This window comes from Lampetra planeri, chromosome 19 (assembly GCF_965212315.1).
Source record: "Lampetra planeri chromosome 19, kcLamPlan1.2.h2, whole genome shotgun sequence".
NCBI lineage: Eukaryota > Metazoa > Chordata > Hyperoartia > Petromyzontiformes > Petromyzontidae > Lampetra > Lampetra planeri.
The window spans coordinates 12,013,984-12,028,023 of NC_136125.1; the positions used below are offsets into that span (position 1 = coordinate 12,013,984).

A 14,040-nucleotide genomic window follows, 5' to 3' on the forward strand; every position below is an offset into this window, starting at 1 on the left:
CCCAAGTGTACCAGGCTGGGTGCACTTTGACGCCACGTGAAGGGTGGAAGTGTCGCTGGCAGGAGGTCACGCAACAGACCCCAGGTGTCACAGGTTTACCCGAACCAACACACTAACACACTTACACATGAACGTTTATAGAGTAACAATCATACATCTATACATGAGTTACGCGTCATTTATGGTTTGTTTAATAAATTATTTAAGGCACAACGAATGCATTTTAAGATAAAATACGATACAAATGTGAGATTATAGCGAATATTTTCCGTATGTTTAAATAAAGTATGTTTGCAAAATCTGTTAGGCTGATTGGTGTACAGTTTCTAACGTACTTCAAACAAAAACTCATCCTACACTTGCAAACACTGTACACGAATTCTACATCCTGTGTATATTGTGTTGAACTGCATTCAGGGCGCAGTGAATAAGCTCCAAGTCGAAATAGCATACGTCAGATTATCTGCGATTACAGTTTTACAATCGGGGTGCTGCTGGTATAAACTGTTCATAAATTACAGAACACAACACCAGCAGTGGCCTTCACGGAGACGATGTTCATCGTGACACCACAGCGTGATCTTAAATTTGGAGCTTTCGTGACTGCAGGAATTACTCTTTGGTTCTTTCGGTAAAGTCACGTATAAAGAGAACATAATAAATTAAATAATAGCATACGACGTTTCGATTGCAACACAAGCAATCATCATCAGGTATAGAGAGGGAGATCTCCCTCTCTGTACCTGTGTTACTCTCTCTATGTATCTTGGTGATATCTGTCTGCTTATATGTCTGTCTATAGTTTTCTGGTTAGATTTTTGTTGCTATTTCATTTATACCTGATGATGATTGCTTGTGTTGCAATCGAAACGTCGTATGCTATTATTTAATTTATTATTTTATCTTTATACGTGACTTTACCGAAAGAACCAAAGAGTAACCACAGCGTGAGTTACTCAACCCAGCGCGGGTAAGAGGCGAGTCTCAACTCGAACGCGTCCGGCGAATCTCTCCTCATTGCCCCACATCGTGAGCTACACCTCGACCGACAGCAGCAGCAGTAGCAGCATCTTAAACAGTTCAAGGTAACGACCGGGCGCTTCCGTGCGCCCCGAGAGTGTTGCAGTGGCGTGTTTTCAGAGTAACCAGGCAACTGCCCAGCAACGGTATTGGGGTGTCAAAGCGCCCTTCACAATAAGCTCAACACTTTTCACTGACAGAGCCTCCCACCACCCCCTTGGGTAACCCAAGCCAACACGTGCCTGCCGTACGTATACACACGTGACCCTCGGAACAACACAAAGGCATAATGTGTCGACACACCATGCACGGCTCTCCATTGGCTGCTGGAGAATGCGTCACTGCTGGATGGAACCAGTGGCGGTCGCCTATTTATGTTTGCAGCGACACTCGCATCATCTTGCGCACACTTGAAGCACAGCGGGACGTGTCAGGCAAACGTGGCACGTGTGTGTCGCTCTGAGTTACATCGTCTGTGTGATTATTTTTTTTGGCGCTTAGGATTTAATTGAAATGAGCATTTATATTTTACGCAGCACGTGTTGGGTCCAACGTGTTGGGTCCAACACGTGCTGTGCAAATATCCGAAAACAAATAATAGCAGGGGGTTGTTAAGGACAGAATAAGGCGTAAAGTTACCCAAAAAAAACGAACAATTGGTGTTGAGTACGGTTTTCTGGTTTAATTTGATGAGCGTTTAAAATGCTATGGAAATTCACTTAATGGGAGAAGTCTTACATAATAGCTTACGCAATGGAGCGCGTAGCAATCAAAGTACCTATTACAGTTTATATATACAAAAACACGTACATAGTGTGTCAATTAAGGGATCATCACTCGTAAAATAGACACAATTGGCCTCGGCACGTGTCGTCCGACTTGCGTTTGCGTGCGCGCGTGTCCAAGCGGCTCCGCTCTCTGGGCAGGTGCGCGGGGCAGGGGGCCACACACACGCGCGCAATGTCGTCGGGTGGCACGCAATCCGCCAGCGTCTGCCTGGCCAGCTTCCTCGTGGCGGTCACCGGGTGGATCGGCGCGTGCGTGACGTCGGGACTGGCTCAGTGGCGCGTGTCCCAGCGAGAGGATGGCGCCACGGAGGCTGTGTGGGTGGGCATCTGGCGGGCCTGCGTCCTCGGACCGACGTCGACGGTTCGACTTCGCTGCTACCATTTCCAGCTGGACGCAGCTCCTCCCGAGGTGAGGACTCGACGACCCGACGCGTTCCCCTGCTCGCCGGAGTCGCCCTCGGCAAGGAGCTGCTTCGCTCACTCGATTGTGCTTTTAGTCGCGAAGTCAACTTGTGATTCTGAAACTTCTGATGATGTAGATCTGCATGGATCATTGACTGGCGCCTGTAATAACAACGATTGAATACAAAGTAAATTCCAGCCATTCACAATCCGCCAGTGGATGGATGAAGAATTTCCAAAGTCGTGTTTTTGTGTGTTTTGGTTTACCATGCTCCACACTGGCAGGGCGGGTTGGAGAAGGGCGTGAGGGTCTAGTCGTCATGATATCACTTGCCACTGGTGATCACCGTGGCTGGGAATACAAACTTTCTCGCGCTAAACCACTGCACCACCGCACACTCCACGTACGGCTGGGCAATACCTCATTCTAACGTCTATCCTAATCTGTGTGTGTCATTGAAGGTTTACACTGAGTTTCATTCGTCTTTGTATCGCTGCATTTCGTGTTGTTGCTCTTACCCTGCGTTCGCTTCGTGTTAGGGGTGGAACGATTCAGCGGCCTTATTGCCACATGAACAGTTGTCGCAATTCGATTCACGTGAACGGCATTGCCTCTCGCGGCAGTCGGGGTGACGTGAACCCATTGCATACGGCACATACGCGTCAAAAAGCTTCCATACGGTATTTACGCATGCAATTCCACGCACGTATCTGTGAGCTTAAGAATCGATATTAATCGATTAATCAATACGCGTCTCACCCCGAGTCTGTACGTTGGACTGTTCTGGATTTGCCCGTGAAGGTCTCCTTTGAAAAAAGAGACGCACGTATCTGTGAGCTTAAGAATCGATATTAATCGATTAGTCAATACGCGTCCCACCCCTAGTCTGTACGTTGTACTGTTCTGGATTTACCCGTGAAGGTAAATAAAGATCGCCGTGTGATCACATGGGCCAGTGCATGAAGCTTGCTGCTCATGAAGTCTACTCGCCACTGCCCGTGTCATTGTACTAAGCCTCACGTGGTGCGTTCATGCACTCAGGCCCGTGGAGACCAATGTGCTCCCCCCCCCCCCCCCCCATACGTGACGTTGGCTGGGGGAGCCCTATCATTGAGGTCCACTTTTCAAAACCTTGTCAACAAATGTTGGGCAGCGGGCGGTGAGTTTGGGGTCTCGGTGTAATCGTCCAGCCCTTCTCCCACCCCCCGGCCCCCTCTGCTCACGCCTCGTTACACGAGTCGGTACATTCAGAATCCGTATCAGGAGCGTGTTTACCGAGTAAAGCCCCTTCAGCTGAGATGCTCGGCTTTTTTCAAAGGGCGACTCGGCCGGCCGGCCGGCAGACAACATCAGCGCATTCCACAATTAAGAGATAACAACCAAAGCTACAAATGGCGAATTATGTCGTAATGCATGTATGCTGAACTTTTTTCGCACCGCACGTAGCCAAACGTGCTCATCGGCGGTGCGGGGGAAATTTACATTCGCAACTGAGTTAATTGAATATTGCGCGAGTCCTGAGGCTGCATGCCGCAGCAGCAGCAGCAGTCCGTGTTGGTGTGAATTTGGCGACGCGCAGTAGCGCGTTGTGACCCGAGTGACGGGTGGGGGGGGTCTGCGTGCGGTTACCCGAGTGGGTTACCCGAGTGGGTGAGGAGGTGCAGCAGCGAGCGGTACACGAGGCCACGGCGTGAGCGGCGCTTTCCTTATTCATGAGCTCAGGTGGCGAGCAGCCGCGTCTCGCTAAGAGCGTGAACCTTGTGGCGCGTCACAGCCGCGAGCCACCGCAGTTCGTCTCACTGCAGACGCGCGTGTGTCTATGTACCCATGTATGTGCCACGTGTGTATGCTGAACTTCTTTCGCGCCGTACGCAGCCAGCCGTCCTCATCCGAGGTGCGGGCACATGCTGATTGATTCGTGACAGACACGGAGACACCACGCAGGCAGTCAACTAGAAGTCTCGCCGTGTAGCAGTGGGCTGTCGTTTTGGTCAGAGCTGTACAGTGAAATGTTTGGCGCTCGTGTTATTGCCAGCAGCTTGTCGTGGATGTTAACACATTTGAGTTTGCACTTTGGGCTTTACATGAATGTGTAGACAATACAGTCGTACATTCCGCCCCATCTCAGTCTACTAATAAAGACTGCCACACGCCATGTCGGTAACGTGTGTGTGTGGGGGGGGGGGGATGGCCATACTTCACCACGCTGGTCAGGGCGGGTTGGTCAAGGTGGCAGGACAGGAGCAGTTTCATATTTTCCTCGCCAATGATATCGGCCGTGGCTGTCACTTAAACTCGCGTTGGCAGGGTTAGAGCTCAATTAAACCAGAACCACCCCTCCATCGCACACGTAGCAATGTGTGGACCTTTGCCGCATCGCTGTGTAGATGCATCATGTGTGTACTGCGTTATAGGATATACAGTATATATAGGATATACAGTTTATACGTAGGGTAGGGTCCCAGGTTTACTATGCTACGGTATACACGATCCGGTGTGGGTGTCAGTCGTGCATAAAAGTCATTTTCTGACACGGATGTATAAACCGGGCTCATTTACAGGTTTAAACAAACCCTGAACACACATTACTCGTCGCCTTCCTAATCGCCCTGTTAAGCAACTGAAACTCGTCACGTAAAGCATTTCCATGTTTTAGAAACTCGTCGTGTTTACTTTGAGCAACAACAAAAATTCCATTCGATTTCAATGTTCAAAGGCGTGCGCGTGAAGGTTCGGACCAAGAGGTGTGTGTGGGGGGGTTTGTCCTCCTGAAAATACATACATACAACGCGTGCGGGTGATGAACACGGTACAATATAGACACGATTTGTGAATACGATACAATATACACACGGTTTGTGAATACGGTACAATATAGACACGATTTGTGAATACGGTACAATATAGACACGATTTGTGAATACGGTACAATGTAGACACGATTTGTGAATACGGTACAATATAGACACGATTTGTGAATACGGTACAATGTACACACGATTCGTGAATACGATACAATATAAACACGAGTTGTGAATACGGTACAATATAGACACGATTTGTGAATACGATACAATATAAACACGAGTTGTGAATACGGTTCAATATAGACACGATTTGTGAATACGGTACAATATACACACGATTTGTGAATACGGTACAATGTACACACGGCTTTTACGGACCAGCACTAACCAGAGTTGTGAAGTTTGGTCAAACGCTCCCCACGATAGATGCAGCGATAAGAGGCATGCATTTTAATAATAGTTGGACAAATACGTGAGAGAGTGAAAAAAACAACCCCAATACGACATAAATTTACACATTTACATGAGATATTGGCTTCGCGTGTTATTAAAAAAAACAATAATACATTTTAGCTTGAAAAGTCTCACTGAGTCTAAAGACCACTTTTCAGGAGAGTCCTGCTGGGGATGTTTGGCCAGTCCTTGCGGGAGGAACCCAGACAACCTGGAAAAACCCCACCGCTCATAGGAGGGGGTGACACTCAAAAGCTCCGCACAGATAGATACAATAATCCATTGCTGCCCGTCCATCTCCTGGCCACATCGCAGCCAGCCACAACTCCAGGGCGCCAGCTTTGGCCACGCAGAATCCCATTCAGAGCACTGCCCGTGACATTACAAAGTCGACATCTTTCATCCGGGGCGAGTAACCGCGGGACGTTCAAGTCCAAGGGATAACACTGAGCCAGGGACGGGGAAATCCACCCGATCGCTATCCCCCCCCCTCTGGCCAGTGCTATAAGCAGACCTGTAAAAGTAAGTAAATAATTGAATGTGCAAGTTTACGGGGTCTTTAATTGTTTACCTTTAGTGCCTGGGCTTTGTGAGAGGCACCCGCGGTTGCTGTGTTAACAGAGCAACACACGCGGACCGCATCACCGGATATCAATAATGTACCTGTGACCACCAGAGCGGTAGGTGTTGAGTGCGGGACGAGGAGTGAAGCTCTACACGTAATTCCATACATTGCAGACCCGTCACGACCTTATATATGTATACAATATGCAGATTCTGAATGTACGATACACCTAGAATCAAATGACTTGGAATGCACCTGAGCCCGTTAGATCTTGGAAGCTAATCAGCTTGAGCCTGAACCGTGCTTGATTGGGCCACCGCCGTGCGTTAGGGTGCCACGGTGGCTATGAGATGTTAACTGCCTCGCCTGATGTGCAGGAGGTCGTGGGTTCAATCCGGACCATGACCCTTGCTGTATATTTGGAGTTTGCGTGTTCTCCTCGTGGTCGCGTGATTTCCCCCCTCCATGTTTAGAATCAACATCACGAGTTGAGTGTATTTGGCTGCTGTACATTCCCACGTGATAAGCCACTTCGTTGAGTTATCATTTGTGGCCAGGTCGCTTATGAAAACAAAGCGATACAGTATAGCTCAGTGGGCCTCACCTGGTAAAAAAAATGCAACAGGTGATGTCGGCTGTTGCGAAACTTTACATTGTCAGCAGACGACCAGTAACGAGTGCAGCAAAACCCATTGTTGTGCTGCACGCCCCTATGATTCCAGCCAACTTTGCATGATGAAGTATATGATGAAGTTACCACCACGACCCGCATGGGCACGTTCCACACGCGACGCGGTATAACGCGCCGGGCATGTGAACTCGAAGCTTATCGTAGTCAAAGTCTAACAATGTATCCCTGCTCAAACGAGCGTGGGGCGGTGGTTATCGCTGTCGAACGGCCGTGAGCCAATTTAGTAAATTCCACATTCCTACGGTGGAGACCAGCGTGTGCTTATGATCACCCATCTCGACTTCCCCCCGAGTGCTGGTACTCGTGAGGCCGATGCCTACAATGAGCCGTTTGCGCGGAGGAGGACGCGTTTGTAACAGGTATGTTTTGAGGCAAGGGTAGGTGGCAGTCAGGGGAGTAGCAGGACAGTACAGCAAGCAGGTTTGTATAACCATCTATGTAGACCTTTCAGTGGTATGTCCTCTTATGCGTGGTGGGTTTTCCCCCAATTGCTTCCCACGTGAAGCCAAACCCTCCATGAAAAGGAATTATCCAGAATTAAAATGGTTCAGATATATCCCAATGCAGAACCCCCCAACAATATCTTAAAAACTCAGCGAGGCTTTCCTGGATAAATACGTAAAGACCTTAATAATAATAATAATAAATTAATGCATTAATTCATACATTGCTATACAAATATTAATAATATGATCTTTTACACGTAGGCTTTCACCACCAATCTTATCCATAAGAGGTTTTTGGGTTAGATCGCGTAAATATAAATGCGTCGTTAAATCCACCACAGCCGATGAGTAAGGTTTGTTACGTAAACAGAACATGCCAATTCGTTACTAGTAGAGCACAGTGGTGTGTTTGGCTGTCGCCTGATGATGCTGGTTGTAATTATCGGCGAAACGTCGTACTCGAATTGTGAATGTTGTGGGTTTACTCTCCAACACACCGGTGCGCTGAGCGAGTAACGCATTGACCACGTTCTATTTACGTGACAAACCTTAAATTTCGATTTAAAGCTTTCGTGACTGCAGGAATTCATCTTCTTGGTTATTTCGGTAAAGTCACGTAGAAGGGAGATGACTTTACCGAAAGAACCAAGAAGATGACAAACCTTACTAATCGGCTGCGCCAGGTGGTGGCAGGTTTAACCGGCGCATTCTTATTTACGTGATGTAACCCAAAGAAACCTCTATTATGAATATTATCTTTCATTTATCCAGACAAGTTCCACTGAGTCTCAAGAATATTTTTGACCAGGAACTTGTATTGGGATGTTTTGGTCGATTCTGTGCATGGGTGGGTGGCATGTGGAAGGGGCGGTACCCTGATAGGTGCCGCACGCAGATTCACGAGAGGACATGGCCATGTCCTGGCCACGCAGCATGCAGCAGCTGATCTTCCCTGACAGTCTCCCAACCCAAGTACGAAGCAAGCTTAACTCCCCTCCTGCTCAGCTTCTCGAGCCCTGAGAAGATGGGATGCATGCAGGGAGATTTGATCAGAGGCACCGCATGAATGATTAAATGCCATTAATTTAACTCGGTGGTCCAATTCATGTCTGTTGAACTTCTTTCGCACCGCACTTAGCCAACCGCGCTAATCGGAGGTGCGGGGGAAGGACAGCAAACTAAACACAACAAAGCAGTTCTGAAGAAATACGTTTCCACATTTAAAGGTGCAACGCGCACCTGAAAGCACCGCGATGCGGTGACTGCCTTTGTTCGAATGACAGTCACTTTATTGACTCAATTTCCCGTCGAACGGCATGTTTGCCGTGCTATTATTAACTCAACGGTCGGACGGATGAACGAACGAACGAATGGCAGTAGTAGCTGTTGACTCAATGGTCTCATGACAATGTCCATCCCCCCGCCGCCCCGGAGCAGGTGATCGCCGGCCAGGTGCTCATGACGCTGGGGATGCTGATCGGCGTCGCGGGCAAGGTGGTGACCACCGCCGGCCTCCGCTTCATCTTCTTCGGCCACGAGGGGGAGGGATCGTCGCACGCCTGCGCTCTGGCCGGAGGCGCCCTCTTCTGCGCCGCCTCGCTGGTGACGACGGTGCCTCTCGCCTGGCACGCGTACGCCGTGAACGCGCGCCAGGACATCGCGCTGCCCGCCAACCTCACGAGCCGGGCGCTGCAGCTCGGCTTGCCGCTGGCCGAGGCGCAGATCCACGGCGCGGCCATCTACCTGGGGCTCTGCTCGGCGCTGCTCATGTTCGCCGGGGGAGCCGGCGTCGCCTCGTACTACAGGACGACGAGGCAGCGGCTCAAGGTCCACCCGTGCTTCAGGGACGGGCGCTTGGCCAGGGCGTCCGTGGCGACGCCTTTCTCCTTCTCGCAGCCGAACAGTCGCCTCCCATCGCGGCCGGGCAGCCCTCGGGGCTCTCCCGTCCACGAGCCCCCGGGCACGGCGGCGGGGCAGAGGGCGTCGCAAAGGTGCGATCCGCGCGACGGGCAGGAGGGAGCGTCCTTGCAGATGTCTCGTCTCTCCGGCCAACAGCGGCGTATGCTCGCCGACAACTCCAGCAAGTCGGAGCAGAGTTACTCCGTACCAGACCCTGGCCACGCCGGTCAAGCGGGGCACATTTCCTCGCAGCGTCCTGGCGACGAGGGACGGGAGCCTTCCCAAAATGCCGAGCATTGCAGCGAGCAGGAGAAGGTGACATCCTCAGAGCGTGCGCCCGAGTGGGTGGGTGTCGGGTAGGGGAGCCCACGCTGCTCAATGTAAACCCAACACGTGCCAGGTCTAGTACCAGTCCTATTGTTTGTGCAGCTCTGTCGGTGCTGGTGGAGCTGGTGCCGGCAGTATGAGGAGGTGGAGTGGTCAGCACAAGGCGCTGTGAACCCGGCGATCTGAGATCGATTGCGGGCCGCGGCAAACTGAAGTGGCGAGTGATCATACCTGAATCCGTCCTGTGGGTTTTCTGCCTGCACCAAATATATACTGTCCAGTGTGGTGAAGTATGGTCAAACAATCCCCCATGACCAACCAGGTGTGGGGAAGCATTTATTCAGCAGTAGATTGATAAAGGATTGTTCGTTGTCTATATGATTGTCGTTATACATGTGATTTGGGCATTATAGCCAAACTGATATTTCCATATTATTTACTTACATCTGTAACAACTTCACTACAACACACATTAAACTGGATGTATGTTAATTGTGATACATATTGAGTCTGTGTCTCTATGTATAGTTTATAGAATGTGTTTGTAAATGTAAAAAATATATGCAACATAAACAAGAAGTATTCTGCGTAATAATAGATTGTTGGGTCTGGCCATGTACTGATCTTGCCAAATGTTACATGGTGAAACCCTTCACCGCCCGAGAGCCAAACACATTCAATTGTCACGTGAACAAACGTTCACGGGCCAATTGTTATCGTTTTAGCTCACCGTGGGTACGTTAACAATTCTCACAGCCGTCGCTCAATTCAGATTCGAGAATGTGTCTGTGGGAATAGCCATTGATAACTGTACAATCTGTTCTTCAACTTAGCGGTGGGCGAGCTCCAACTACGACAATGCGAGTGTAAAGTTGGCTTCATCATTACGCAGACGAACCCAACACACAGGTGTGACACCCTGCAGGTGCATCTCAGTGCAGGATGCGCTCAGCGTCAAGGGCGAATACGTGACGTCATGTCCCCTGTCGCTCGCTCTCCTCCCTCTCCCCTTGGCCCCTTCACCCCCTGCCGCCCCTCCCCGGCGGCCCCGTCGTGATGTCCCAGAGTCGCTCCTCTCACCGCGGTCACTCATTCCTCGGCCCCTTAGGGGCCGTCCATAAATGACGTCACGCACCTAGGGGGGAGGCGGGTCAGACATTTGTGACGATGTGTGACGAGGGGTTGGGGGTTTGATAAATGTGACGTCACGTAAAAATGCGCAACTTTAAATAAATATAAACAATATAGTTGTTATAACAACACTAATTTTGATTAATTTTCATTATTAACTATTTGATTATTTAAATGTACTAAGGTGACGTTTTATTTATTCCATGAAGGAGCATTTTGCTTCTCCATGGGAGAATAGAGAAGCATACATTTTGTAAATTTGTTGAATGATTGTTATTAAACATTTTGATTCTAATGATCCTACCAGGGCTTTTCATTCTGTGCAATGAATATGTGATTGTTATAATTGTACTCTCCATTTTGCTTCGTTCTCCTACAAAGTTTCAAGTGTTTTTGATAGTTATAATTACTTTTAATATTTTATAATTATGAGATAATGTCAATATAACATTCTGAACATCTGCAGCTTTAGTTAGACGTTGAATATTCTCAAGTTAATTTTATGCAAAATTTCAGCTTTCCAACGCCTCCTTTTTAATACGTGTTTTCACCTACAACATCAGAGTGCAGCGCCACATTAAATACGCACTACAGTGACAATAGTTTAAAGTGATTTGAAGCGTGTCAGCGCGTTTGGCTACGTACGGTGCGAAAGAAGTTCAACGTACGTATACATTACACGCCCCTGCCATCTAAATATTTCTATTTTGTCACTGTTCTTTTAACACATTTTTGTTGTTTGTGTTTTTGTTATTAGATTTAGTTTGTGTTTTTGTTATTATATTTTGTTTGTGTTTTTGTTATTAGATTTTATTTGTGTTTTTGTTATTATATTTTGTTTGTGTTTTTGTTATTATATTCTAAGAGGATGCCCGGGTCAGACCACAAACCGCGACGGAGAGAGCGTTGTTTTGTTTTTAACAACGTCAAACGCCTTGAGTGAAGGCCCTCTAGAAAAATAAAGTAAAGTATTGTGCTTAATAACCTACTGCTGTAGAGTCGCAGTTACCGCAGACAGATGAGCAATGCAGAGGGCACCGAGTTCTCGATGGATCACGCAGTGCCCATCGGCACGCGCTTCACATGTTCAGTTTCACTGCAGCCTTGTCGCGACGGACGTCAAATTTAAAACGTTCACGAAATCCGACACATTTTCTGTTAAACAACCTCATTGTTGGTGACTTGTGCGCGCATTTTAATAGACTGCGCCGTACGCTGGCGATGCATACACCCCTGGTGCATCCTTGGCTAATACATTGCGTGATGATATTCACAACAACAACATACAAAGATCCCCCGTTCAGCCTGGACATAAAGTTGGGGCAAGTGCTGTTAACGAGGAGGTGGGTGGCCAGCACCACGCCCGGCCGCCTTTGTCTCCCAGTATACAAGACAAAGACACGCACACTTTCTTTGTAGACTCGGCGACCTGAGTTCGACTGGCAGCGCACGGCTAACATCAGTGCGAGTGATATCTTAACCGGTTCTGGACCCCAAAACCACACCCCACTTCAAATCGCACCGACCAGAATGGTGAAGTATGGTCAAACAAGCCCATTGGCTCACGCATGCGGTGGGGGAGGCCTTCATCCAGCAGTGGATCGTGACACTGGCACTATCCTGCGGACTAGAAGACGCTCCGGCAAGCCGGACGCAACCAACCCAAACTTCGTGTGCCCGGTGCCAATAAAACCTGGTCACACGCACACACAATGCAAGGCCGTAACTATAATATATATTTGGGGGACACATCCCCCCCCCCACAATATTTAAATATGCTCAAAATATACCCCCCAATATATTGCTATAAAATAGATTTCTGTTTATATGATTGTGATTATGGTTGTACTTATAAATCCCTAATCTCTGCCATTACATACAATGAAACAAGAAAAGGTTAAAAAAAGAAAAAACAGAGCAATGTAATACAATACACTATTAGACATTATTGTAAAAATAAAAAAAAGTCCATCTTATGTGTTAGTGAATTTTTTAATATTTTAGGCAGGAAATGGCAGGAAATTAGTTTTCAAATTTAGATATTTTTTTTTTTATGGGGGGGACCCCCAGACCCCCTGGAACATTTGGTCCCCCCCAATGTCGACTCCATGGCTACGACCTTGACACATTGTATCCGCGTGCAAATACGCACCCACAACTTACGTTTAAAAATACATTTGGGTATTTTTGTTTTTTCAAACGCGTCTTGTAAAAGTCAGAGAATGCGTTTTGTTGGCAACATCGCGAGTTGCTCAAGCGCCGAGTTTTTGACTTGGCGGTCTCTTTGAGTTCGTTGCCATCAAAACCCGCGAGGAAGTCGCAGAAGCAGCATCAGCAAAGCAGCGCTGGACAGAACCAGAGCTGGGGGGTGGAGGAGCAGGAGGATCGCGTGGATTGATCGGATCGTGCGCCTGGCCTTGGACGAGCTGCCAGCGTCTTGCACCTCGCAGGTCACACGGAGGAGGGAGGGAGCGAGTGGTGACACGTGTCTCCCTGGTCAGACGGAGCGTGAGACGCTGCTGCCCATTCCACATTCCCGTGCCGAGGGTGACGTCCATCCACAGGAGGTTGTTCGCTGTTGACTTGCCACAAAGTGGAGCTCGCTTTGTAGACAAGCCGCAGGGATGATCGGTCGTGTGTCGATATCCTCCTCGTCCTCCACCACCAACGAGGATTAGAATAACCAACTCTCCAGATGTGCTAGTAGATGTAGTAGTAGATGTAGTAGTAGATGTGCTAGTAGATGTCTTATTAGTAGATGTAGTAGTAGTAGATGTAGTAGTAGATGTAGTAGTAGTAGATGTAGTAGTTGTAGATGTAGTAGTTGTAGATGTAGTAGTAGATGTAGTTGTAGATGTAGTAGTAGATGTAGTAGTAGTAGATGTAGTAGTAGATGTAGTAGTAGATGTAGTAGTAGATGTAGTAGTAGTAGATGTAGTAGTAGTAGATGTAGTAGTAGATGTAGTAGTAGATGTAGTAGTAGTAGATGTAGTAGTAGTAGATGTAGTAGTAGTAGATGTAGTAGTAGTAGATGTAGTAGTAGTAGATGTAGTAGTAGTAGATGTAGTAGTAGATGTAGTAGTAGATGTAGTAGTAGTAGATGTAGTAGTAGTAGATGTAGTAGTAGATGTTGTAGTAGTAGTAGATGTAGTAGTAGTAGATGTAGTAGTAGTAGATGTAGTAGTAGTAGATGTAGTAGTAGATGTAGTAGTAGATGTAGTAGTAGATGTAGTAGATGTAGTAGTAGATGTAGTAGTAGATGTAGTAGTAGATGTAGTAGTAGTAGATGTAGTAGATGTAGTAGTAGTAGATGTAGTAGTAGATGTAGTAGTAGATGTAGTAGTAGTAGATGTAGTAGTAGATGTAGTAGTAGTAGTAGATGTAGTAGTAGTAGATGTAGTAGTAGATGTAGTAGTAGTAGATGTAGTAGTAGATGTAGTAGTAGTAGATGTAGTAGTAGTAGATGTAGTAGTAGATGTAGTAGTAGACTGATCAGACAACAGGAAAATA

At 47.7% G+C, this 14,040-nt stretch overlaps 1 protein-coding gene across 1 annotated transcript; it reads left to right on the forward strand.

Annotated features, from left to right (window-relative positions):
* Window positions 1-1,368: 1,368 nt before the first annotated feature.
* LOC144724133 (claudin-7-like) lies at window positions 1,369-10,825 on the forward strand. Its single transcript, XM_078603034.1, has 2 exons — window positions 1,369-2,217; window positions 8,611-10,825. The coding sequence occupies exons 1-2, from the start codon at window positions 1,981-1,983 to the stop codon at window positions 9,430-9,432; spliced, it is 1,059 nt and encodes a 352-aa protein (XP_078459160.1). The 5' UTR covers window positions 1,369-1,980; the 3' UTR covers window positions 9,433-10,825.
* The last annotated feature ends 3,215 nt before the right edge of the window (window positions 10,826-14,040 follow it).